Genomic DNA, 11,548 nt, shown 5'->3' on the forward strand with positions numbered 1-11,548 from the left:
CGTGACTCCGGCCTCCCCGCCGCTTTCTGTAACCTCAGTTCGGGCCGGCGCCACTCCTCGGGGGAACCTGGGAGGGTGGAGGGTGTCCGAGGCTTTGCACCTTCTGCCGGGATCGGCAGTCCTCGGAGAAGCCCGAAACGGAAATCCGTGGTGGGTTCAGGGGCTGGGAGTGGGGTCTTAGGCTGCTGCGAACCCCCTGAGGGTTTAGATCTCCCGCCCTGGCCTTGGGCCTGCACCAACCCAGTGACCTTGGAGGGCAGGGGTCCTGCTCTGGGCCTGCCGCTGGGGTCCATGTCTCCGCCCAGCCCATGCCCTGAGCCACACCAAGGGAGCCCTTCCTGAAATGTTAACCTAGGCCTTCGGGTGTCTCCTATTTCCCTTATTATTTATCCTTGTTATTGATCGGGGTTTTTTTCTGCCCTGTCTTAAGCGGTGGACCAGGGTCCAGAGGAGTCACAAGGAAAAATTATTATGTATTTTACCCCAGAGGTCATTTAATCTAGTCCTCCATTCCATGCTTGAAACCCTCATACAAGTCCACCGAAAGTGCTTGATTTTCTTCCTCAATGTCACTGCCTCCTGTGGCAGCGAATTCTACTTCTATAGCTTTGCCCCATTGGCCTGGGAATGCTGATCCTCAAAGTCACTGGAGAGAACAGGGACAGACCTTGCCCCTGTAATGGGCCTGGGTAGTCTGGCTCTTAACACCGACATGGGCAAAGCCCGGAGTCAGCCCCTCTCCTTTGTTCCTGGACAGTTTTGTCCACATCCTCCTTAAAGTGAGGAACCCAGAGCAGCCCTCAGTGCCCCAGGAGTGATGTGGCCCTTCCACCCAGAGAAGGGCATTCCAAAAATGTTTTCTTTTGCTCTTCCTTATAGTCCTGCCTGCCCCTGCCCTTGCCCCTGCCCTCACTCCTGGAGCAGTTTCTTTAGTTTGGCCCTATGAAGTGGCCTGGTGAGGTCTCCTTCCTGTAAGTCCAAAGTCTTGGGCAGTTTGCATTGGTTCTGGCCCTTACCACAGAAGTACAGAAATTCCTCTGTTGAAAGCACTGCTAGCCCCTGGTCCCCCGACCTTGGTTCTATTTTGTGAAACATTGTGCCTACTTTGCTTACCCACTTCAGTTGGCTTTTGGAGTTACCCTGATTTCATTTCTTTGACATGGGCTCCTGTACGGTGACCATATGTTCCAGGTTGCAAGAGTTCTGGCTTATACCCATTGTCCCAGCATAATTATGTCCCCTTTCACTTTCAGAAGATTCACAGTTTGGATGATTAAGCTTGTCTCTGTCTCTAAATTGGATGCACTTGTATTTGTGGGGAGGGGAACCGCACATGGCTGCCCACAAAGGACTCGTACTGGGCCCACACGTGTGAGTCACAATCTACGAAACGGGGATTCTTCCAGATCAATGTTAGCTCTGACCCTTCTTATAGCTGGAGAGCTTGGAGTAGCTTGACCCCCAGAAGGCAGGGGTTTCCCCTCCAGCCCTGGCACAGAAGAGTCCAAGCTGGCATTGAGAGCTATGTCTAGTCAAATTCATCCCCAGAGTTACTTGGGGCTTTTAAACGAGATCCCCTACATTCACTGCCTGATCCAGAGAAAAGTGTTCAGAGTTCAAGCCCAGCTCCTTGACCTTGTACCTGACTCCTGGGAACCTAATTGATGTGGAAGTGCAACCAAAGTTAGGCCTGGGGTGCCTTGGGACTTTCCTTATCCAAAGAACCGGAGAGCTCTGAGTCCATGCAGGGCCGTGTAGCCATGGCCAGAGTATTAAGGGCAGCATGTCAGCACTTCTAACTATTCTTCTAGGTTTAGCTGAGAGGTAGGGCACTGGTTTTTGACTACAATGACCAACCATCTTAGTGTGCCTGGGATTGAGGGGTTTCCTAGGACATAGGATTTTCAGGGATTTTAGTTTATTTTTTTTTCCTTTTAAAAAATTATTATTTTTTAAATTGATGTGTCATAATTCCATATTTATGTGGTGTAGAATGATATTTTAAGACGTGTATACAATGTGTAATGATCAAACCAGGGTAATTAGCATATACATCACTTCTAACATTTAGCATTTCTTTGTGTTGGGAACATTTGAAATCCTCCCTTTTAGGTATTTGAAAATATGCAATGAAATATTGTTAATTATAGTAACCTAACAGTACTATAGAATACTAGGACTTATTCTTCCTATCTAGCTATAAGTTCATTGCAGCACTATTCACAATAGCCAGGATATGGAATCAACCATCAGCAGATGATTGGATAAAGAAAATGTGATTATATATATATATATATATATATATATATATAGAAATACTATTCAGCCATAAACAAGACTGAAATTCTGTTCTAGTTGGTGTTATTAGTCTGTTTCTGTTGCTTATAACAGAATACCTGAAACTGAGTAATGTATAAAGAAATGAAACCTGTTTCTTACAGGTTTGGAGGCTGGGAAGTCCAAAGTCCAGGGAACACATCTGGGGAGGGCCTTTTCCTGGTGGTGACTCTGTAGTGATGCAGGGTGTCACGTTGCAAATGGCTTGAGCAAGAGAGCGCCAACCTGCTCACTTGCTCTCCTTATAAAGCCATCAGAACCACACCCATTACCAGCCATTAAACCGAACCACACCCATTACCAGCCATTAAACCATCAACTTATTACTCCATGAATGGATCAGTCCATTCACTAGGGAAAGGTCCTCACAATCTAATCACCTCTTAAAGGCCCCACCTTTCAACTGCCACAATAGGATTTCCCACCCTCTACACTGTTACAGTGTGGATTAATACCATTTAACCCACAGCACTTGGCAACACGGATGGGCCTGGAAAACATGTTAAGTGAACTAAGTCAGTTAAGTGAAAGATAAATGCCGCATGTTCTCACTCATATATGGAAGCTAAAAAAGTTGAGCTCGTAGAAGTAGAGAGTAAAATTGTGGTTACTAGAGGCTGGGAAGGATAGAGGGCAGGGGAGATAGGGAGAGGTTGGTTAAAGGACTTTCAGTTTTAAAACCAATAAAGTCCCAGGCAAATTGCAATGAGTCGGTCGCCTTGTTCTTAATTCTATCTGTACATTAGACATTCCAGGAGCTCTCATTTAGAGAATCTAATTGAATTGATCCAGGTAAGGTCCTAGGTATTTATATATATATATATTTAACACTCCGAAATTGATTCCAACAAACAACCAGAGTTGAGAACCACTAGGTTATAGGCAATGTTCCTAAATAACCATAGAAGGTGGTTGGATTTTGGGCAACCATTTTTTTGGGAAGTGGACCCAAACATCTGTTAAAGGGATGTATGACCAGATATGTTAGTCTTCTCCTTATCAAGAGATCCAAGTGGCAGTTGCCCACTATTGCTATTATCTACCACCCCCCACCCCCCCCACTCCACTGCTGCCTGCGAAGGCTTGCTTTCTCCCTAGTGAGGACCAAGCTATCTCTTTTCTAGCATGCTCCAGCACTCCCTACCCCAAGGTACCTTATTTTGATTGGAGAGGTCATGATTTGCACAGTCCCAGATGAAAGCTGGCATTAGACTCAAGACAGGGCTCCTGTATCTAGGTTTGGGACACACACTCCAGTGAGAGTCCAGACGCTAACTGAGGGGGCTGTGTGTGCTGGGAGCTTGGAAAGCAAGTGCCTCTGGGACTATCCCCTCTGCAGACCTCCAAGATCATGCGGTACATCAGCACCCGGGGGATGGCCCCACCGGTCGACTTTGAGGGGGCCCTCTTCTCTGGCTATGCACCTGATGGGGGCCTCTTCATGCCCGAGGAGCTCCCACAGCTGGACAGACAGACCCTGTGTCAGTGGAGCACGCTCTCCTATCCTGGCCTAGTGAAGGAGCTGTGCACTCTCTTCATTGGACCTGAGCTCATTCCGAGAGAAGACTTAAATGGTGAGCATCCCATCCCTACTTCTACTCCCCACCCCTGCCAGCCCAGCCCCCCACAGAGTTGTAAATCTATCACCCAATGACTAGGAAGTTGCTAGTTGTATTTCCCAAACTTTGGGGATTTTTCCTGACTCTGAAATCCCACAATTGGAAATATCCCGAAGAGTTCATCTATTCCAGCTCCTACCTCCAGCAAGATGAATGCTGAAATGATATGCAGAGAATTTTTTTCTTTAGTTCATTTAAAAAAAAGAAAAAACATCAGAACTAGGGATTTCATGATCATCTTGAGTGGTTTGAATGTCGGGATGTTTTCTTCCTACATATAAAACATCCACACCCCCAGATTGTTTTATTTCCTTGAATGACAATTCCAAAAGGGACTTTTAGAGTGTCCTGGACCAGCTTATCTCAAACTGTAATGTGTCTGTCATTTTCTCTGGAGATCTTGTTAAAAAGCAAATTCTGATTCAGTAAGTCTGGGGTGGACCCAAGAATTCTATATTTCTTTTTCTTTTTTTTTTTGGCAGCTGGCCAGCATGGGGATCTGAACCCTTGACTTGAGCTGTAACCAACTGAGCTAACTGGCCAGCCCCCTGCATTTCTATGAAGTGTCCAGATAATACTAGTACTGGTGGTCCATGAACCACACTTTGAGTAGCAAGAATAAAATCCATGATGTAATGGTGGGTGTTTTGGGTTGGAGAGAAGAAAGGACCACTCAAAATATGGTTCAGTGACTAGCAGTGATGGCATTGCCTGGGCACTTATTAGAAATCTAGGGTTCCCTCAGACCTACCGAATCAGACTCTGCACTTTAAAAAGATCCCAGGTTCTTGGTTTGCCAATGAAAGTTTGAGAAGCTCTGCTGTAGACTGCCCTGCCTTAGGTAGGATTGTACATCAACCATCCAGAGGTTCTGGCATCACAGAGTGAGATTTAGTAATGCAGCAAACTAGAAGCTTTGTACTATAAGAAGGAACATTAGAATAGATGGGACATTGATTCGATAGACTGCCCTGCCTTAGGTAGGATTGTACATCAACCATCCAGAGGTTCTGGCATCACAGAGTGAGATTTAGTAATGCCACAAACTAGAAGCTTTGTACTATAAGAAGGAACATTAGAATAGATGGGACATTGATTCGTTTGTCATATAATGATTTTATTCACCCTCTATTGGAATACATGCTCGCAAGAAATTCTAACAGTGAAGAACTGTATAAAGTTAAAAATGAAAGTCTTCTATTGCCAGTTCTGGTTTCTGAGGGAATCATTATGAGGAATCTATGAACAGTTTTTCTAGGTTTACATTATTATATAAATATATTATACAATTATTTTCATAAATGGTATTATTTAAGATAAAAATTGCTGGTCTTTTTACCTAGTAGCAGGAGATGGAAACTCGAATTCCAAGTGTTAAAGAGACTGAGAGAGAACTTGAGGGAAGAGATCATGCCCTTCACCTGCTGTCCATTCCCACCTCCCCGCCTGCACAGGTCTGATCGACCAAGCCTTCAGCAGATTCCAGCACAGAGAGGTGGTCCATCTGTCCAGGTTGAAGAACGGGCTGAACGTGTTGGAGCTGTGGCATGGAGTCACGTATGCATTTAAGGACTTGTCCCTGTGCTGCACAGCACAGTTCTTGCAGTACTTCCTGGACAAGAGAGAGAAGCACGTTACCGTGGTTGTAGGTTTGTAACGTGGGCACCGGAGCACCTTAGTGTCCTGACTGCAGGGTGTCCACCTACAGGATGCCCCCCACTGAGTCACTCATGGACTGCGTTATTGGTCCTTCTAGAGCAGGGTTTCTAATCTTTTCTTGTGCCGTGGACCCCTTGGTCTAGTGTAGACTGTGGATCTTTCTCAGAATAATATTTTTAAATACACAAAATACTTAAGATTATGTGGTACCAAGTTCACTGACATCCTGAGTTTTATTAATGGATCCACAGACCCCAGGTTGACTACTAGGTTCCTATCCTCCACTACTAGGTTCCTATCCTCCAAGTATTTAAAAGTAGATATTGCCACGTTCAGCAACATTCAGCAACAATGCTTTTCTATCTTTTTTCATCCCCCTTGTGCTAAAGGGGAGGTTTCTCCATTCTTCTGATCCAGGAACTTCTGGGGACACAGGGAGTGCTGCCATTGAGAGTGTTCAAGGGGCAAAGAACGTGGACATCATTGTTCTACTGCCCAAAGGTCACTGTTCGAAGATTCAGGAGCTCCAGATGACAACGGTGCTGAAGGAGAATGTCCGTGTGTTTAGAGGTGGGTGTGGCTGAGGCAGGGCAGCCTCAGCAGGGACAGTGTGGCCCTGCCCTGATTGAGTCTCTTTTGGGAAATAGGCTGGGACAAACTGTGCAATTGACTAGCTGGCCATCCTTCCTCCTCTTCCTTCTTTCTCCCTCCCTCACTTCATCAGTCATATTTTGAGGTTGGTACATATGCCTTGGCTTAGCTCTGGGTAGGCTCCTGGCTACACAGTCTCATAAACTATTGGAGGTGACAGATGCATAAACCAATACCAACAGTACAACATAGGGGAGTGCAGGTTGAAAACATACCCCAAAGAATGCTGACTCCCTGCAGGTTCAACCTGCTGGTGCCATGTTTGTAGGCAGCCATGCAAAGCCATAACCTGAGCCAAATGGCTTGGATTTTATTCCAGGACACTGAGGTTTACAGGGCACAAACATGTTACATAATTATTTTAAGGGAATAATTATAATGTGATAATTAACATGTAATAACATAACAATTATAATGTAGTAATTAACATGTAATAACATAACAATTATAATGTAGTAATTAGCATGTAATAATATGTTGACAGTCATGCCATCACTTACGGTATAGAAACAACTAAGCCATGCACTTGGTTAGCAGGTCTAAGTACTTAAAATAGGAAGCTATTCAGTGGTAACATGTAATAATATGTTGACAGTCATGCCATCACTTACGGTATAGAAAGAACTAAGCCATGCACTTGGTTAGCAGGTCTAAGTACTTAAAATAGGAAGCTATTCAGTGGTATCCATCACAAGTTATACCCCTTCCTGAGCCTCATTGTGAGACTCATAGGACTTTGTGCTTGGAGAAAGGCAAAATCATCTCCTTTCATGTCCGGCCATCTATTCTGAATGAATTTAATCATTATGGGGACTGAAGATGGAGAAAAACAGGGTGAGTATTGGTGGAGACATGAGTTTTTATTTCCACCTCTCACACCTCACCAGATTCCCCAGGGCGGGAGTGGGAGTATGAACAGTTGGAGGCTTGGTTGAGATTTCGCATGCTATGGCCTTGGGCAGGCTGTCCATGCAGCCTGGCTTAGTTTGGTCACTCATCTGGCAGAACAACAAATGTTGTGGCAGAAAATATTCCTTTACCTGCCTGGCCTCCTGTTACAATCAGGTAGAGGAGGTTTTTATATACCAACTTTGTCAAGGAGCAAAAGCACAGTGAAAACAAAACTTACCCATGGAAGTAACATGAATATCCTTTGTCTGTTTGTTCAAGAGCAAACAAGAAGCCCTCTCTGCTCTTTTCTTTAGCAAGTGCATACACATTCCATTGAAAAGTCCCTGGTTTGCCTAATGTGGGTGTTGGCAAACTCTTACACATTAGCTTTGGTAATTGCCCATATTTGGCTGTATTTTCCTGCAGTCATTGCAGGACCTTAATGCACAAGAGTCAGGCTCCTGAGGGTTCCTGTTATACCCCAAGTGCCAGAGTTCCTAGTTATGGACCTAGGACTGTCTTCCTAGAATCAAAGCAGAGATTAATGTTTGGCACTTCTGTTCTGCCACCTATTCCCTTCTCACCTTGTGCACAGAAATTAGAAGGCTTTTACCTAAGGGTATGAATGGAAGTTCCATTCCTGACCTGTGGGTTGGAGGATGGTGCTCGTTTGTACAATAGAGGCAGAAAAGTGGATGGCGATGAGCCCAGTGTGCCATAAAAGTGTTATTGCTGGAGCTGAAGGGGAATTTCTGTTTTGCACGTTTTCTGAGCTTCAAGAAAATAAGGCAACAGACTTTAAAGAAATCAGTTTTGTTTATGAACAGCACTGTTCAAATTTTTTCCTGTCCTTTCTGGAGCCTTCTGGTTTGGTTTCCAGGAGGATGTGTGTTAGTTCAGGAGCTAACAGTGAATATATGTTTTGGGGGATAGGGATGGGCCATCTGGATTGTTGTGAGTGGATACTGGGTTTTTAAGTCACTAATTTCCGTATGCATTGTATACTTGTTTCTTCTTAAGCACAGAATAATCAAAAAGCTCTAGGAATTCATTCATTATATTATTTGGGATTCTTTTCGCTAGAAGTAACAGAAAATCTGAGACCATCTTAAACTAGGATTTTTTCCAGCTTCTGTAACTGGAAGTGGGATGGGCTCCCAGTTGGATGACTCAGTGACTCCCAGTGCCTTCGGGAATCCAGGTTCTTCCCATTCTCTGCTCTGCCTTCCCCAGTCCTAAGGCTCATTCCTTTTGTGGTTCTGTGGTGGTTATTGAGATAACCAGGTATCTCTGTTTCTGTGGTCCTTTCTTAAAAACAGTGAACCTTTTCCTAGAACCTCAGCAGACATCCCCTGTGTGTCACTGGCCTGAATTTAGTCACATGCTCATCCTGGAGCCAAACCCTGACCCCAAGGGAATGCCAGTCAATGATGGCTTGGTCCTAGCAAAGGAATGGGATCACCGCAACTGGCTCAGACCATTCAGGGTTCCCATGTGGTTCGAGAGCCAGCCCCCAGCCTCACCACTGATACATGGTGGTAAAGGACAGAATGGTTAACAGCCATAATACCTACTCTGGTACTTCCCCCAGTAAATTTCAGCCCCTTCCCCTCCAAGCATGGATCCAATGAAGAAATACACCCAAGTATCAAATAAGAGATCTATATCTGTTGAATTGCTGGTTGAGCTAGATTGGGGATTTAATTTGGACTAGCGGATAATTCACCCATAAATTTACTCCATAATTTCCCCATAAATTAAACTTACATACACACCCAGCTTCAGGGAGGAGAAATTCTGCCCACACACGCTTATCTGTCACATCGGTGTAGAGAGCAGAGCACCCATCCTTGTGATCTAAACGAGGGCCGAAGGGCAGACCACCCGGGAGTACTCACTGTTTCCACCCTAACCCCCACATCGGTGTAGAGAGCGGAGCACCCATTCTTATGATCTAAACGAGGGCCGAAGGGCAGACCACCCGGGAGTACTCACTGTTTCCACCCTAACCCCGGAAAGAGGAGTGTGGAGTAAAGGATCAGCCTCCCAACATCTCACAAACAGGCCAACAATTCCTCCTCCTTTACCAAAGAGTGGAGAACATGGGCATGAAATACAAAAAGGAATTCTTTCCCAATATCCCAGAAGCCTGACATTTTATATCTTATTTTTATATAATGGTAGAAACATTGGGAATGGTTCTGGCTATATTTTCTGTTCTCTCCCAGATAAGGAAGATTTTCAGGAACAGAAGAATAGGAGGCATGGTTTCTGTCCCTGAGGAACTTGATATTGAGTCTAGAAAGCCAGGCCACACCACGTGGTAGTAAAGGAAACAAGGCTGCCGGAGGTCCCAGGAGGACGGGCTCAGCAGGGTGGGCCTTGTCGCAGGCAAGTGCTGCTGCCCGGGGTTTCTTTGTGCTCCTGACAGCTGTCCTCTCCTCTCTCCCCTGACAGTAGAGGGAAACAGCGATGAGCTCGATGAGCCCATCAAGGCCGTGTTCACCGACGTGGCTTTTGTCAAGAAGCACAATCTGATGAGCCTGAATTCCATCAACTGGTCCCGGGTCCTCGTGCAGATGGCCCACCACTTCTTTGCTTACTTCCGGTGTGTGTCCTCCTTGGACACGTGTCCCCTACCCCCCGTGGAGGTGGTTGTGCCAACGGGGGCTGCCGGCAACCTTGCAGGTAAGGGGATCCTGGGACACAAATGGGCTTTCCAGAAAAACACCTGCGGCCTGAGTCCTTCCAGCTGCCCTTTGGCTGAGACTGTGAGGAAAAAGAAGGCCAACTTCTAGTTCTGAAGGTGATGGGAAACCACACAGAAGAAGCTCCCGGAAGACTTCCCCCCTAACTTCTTGGGGGACATCTGGGCTCTTGCTTCTGGGGGCCAGTAATGGGTAACCCTGGGGGGAGTCTGCAGCTTGACCTCATGTGCTGCAGGGGCCAAGGGAAAGCTCCCCCCACTGCCCGCCCTCTGAAGATTCACTGAAAATGAACTGACAATAGGCAGGTTAGCAGGAGAAGAAGGCACACAAATTTATTTAACACACATAAGCAGAAGAATGATTATCCATGACCCAGTGAGGTTCAGATGCTTATATACCCTTCCTTCACAGGGGAGGGGGCGAAGGGGGAATGTAGGCAGTTTTGAGTAGAAAATAATTTTTAAGGTAATTGGATGGACCCAGGAGAGACAGACATTATCTTGCTTGCTCAGCAGAGTGTAGAGAGACAAGGTCAGCCTCTGTGCCCAGCTGGCAGTGCCCTCTGTCAGAGATATGGACTTTACTCCCAGCCTTGGCCAGCTGCCTGCACTGAGGGTGAGTGACGTGACTGGCATTATGTGTTCCCGCTCCTGGGCATACTACCCAGGCACAGTGTGTTGTGCACAGACAGAGCTCTGCACATAAGAGGGGCTCTGCACAGAGGGGAGGGCCTCCCACCCCAGTTCTGTCCTTTCCTGGCTGTGGGCGGTCCCTTACACCCAACTCCTCAGCTGCAAAGAGGAGAATGGATCACTTTGTAAGGAGCAAATAAGATTCTGTGTGTGGATATTTCGTGATGGTAACATGCTGTACAGCTGCGTGGTATTAAAACCATTTCTCTAATAATAATTAGCATTGATCAAGCACTTACCATGCATCAGGCACTGTTCTAAGTGCTTTTCACATGCACCTATGAGGAGGACAATAGTAGTATTTCCATTTTATAGTGAGGAAACAGAGGCATACAGAAGGGAGTCGGCTTGCTCTGGTTACACAGCAGGTCAGCAGCAGAGCCAGGATGACAGCCCAGGCAGGCAGTGTGGCTCCAGAGCCTGCATCCTCGCCAGCTCACTAGGCTAGTGGATATCACTGTTTGTGACAATTCTTTCACCAGCATTGCTTCTGATGGGTGCCAGGGAGGGTTTAGGTGAGCCCAATTTTAGTGGTTAGGAGGCTTCCTGACTTCCCCCACTAATGGGGATGGAAAGAAAGCTGGACCAGCAGTTAGCCAAGGCCTTGGATGTTAGCCAAGCTTTCTTCACTACCATGGGGTGAAGCCCACTGTGCTCCCCAGACACATCACTCTCCAGTTAGTGAGGCCGTCTGGAATAGTGTGGCCCAGAGCTGACCACACGCACTGCCTGGCACAAAAGAAACACATTTGCCGAGGATGTCGCCTGGAGTAGTGTGGCCCAGAGCTGACCACACGCACTGCCTGGCACAAAAGAAACACATTTGCCGAGGATGTTCCTATATCCCTGCTCTGCAGGCATCGGCTGTTTGACTTTAAGCCCTGAGACTCTCCTGAGCCTCCATTTCTCCTCTGTCATAAAAAAATATCATAGGGCCGGCCCCGTGGCGCACTTGGGAGAGTGCGGTGCTTGGGAGCGCAGCAGCGCTCCC

The 11,548-nt window shown here is 46.4% G+C and overlaps 1 protein-coding gene across 1 annotated transcript in view; it reads left to right on the forward strand.

Moving 5' to 3' along the window:
* Positions 1-3,615: 3,615 nt before the first annotated feature.
* Positions 3,616-11,548, forward strand: part of THNSL2 (threonine synthase-like 2 (S. cerevisiae)) — a 16,666-nt gene continuing 8,733 nt past the window's right edge. The window contains exons 1-4 of the mRNA XM_008581989.1: positions 3,616-3,911; positions 5,411-5,605; positions 6,033-6,185; positions 9,615-9,845. Of these exons, the coding sequence (XP_008580211.1) occupies positions 3,689-3,911; positions 5,411-5,605; positions 6,033-6,185; positions 9,615-9,845 (802 nt within the window). The 5' untranslated portion in view covers positions 3,616-3,688. The remainder of the gene's footprint in view (positions 3,912-5,410; positions 5,606-6,032; positions 6,186-9,614; positions 9,846-11,548) is intronic.

Source organism: Galeopterus variegatus, unplaced genomic scaffold (assembly GCF_000696425.1).
Source record: "Galeopterus variegatus unplaced genomic scaffold, G_variegatus-3.0.2 Scaffold2499, whole genome shotgun sequence".
Taxonomy (NCBI): domain Eukaryota; kingdom Metazoa; phylum Chordata; class Mammalia; order Dermoptera; family Cynocephalidae; genus Galeopterus; species Galeopterus variegatus.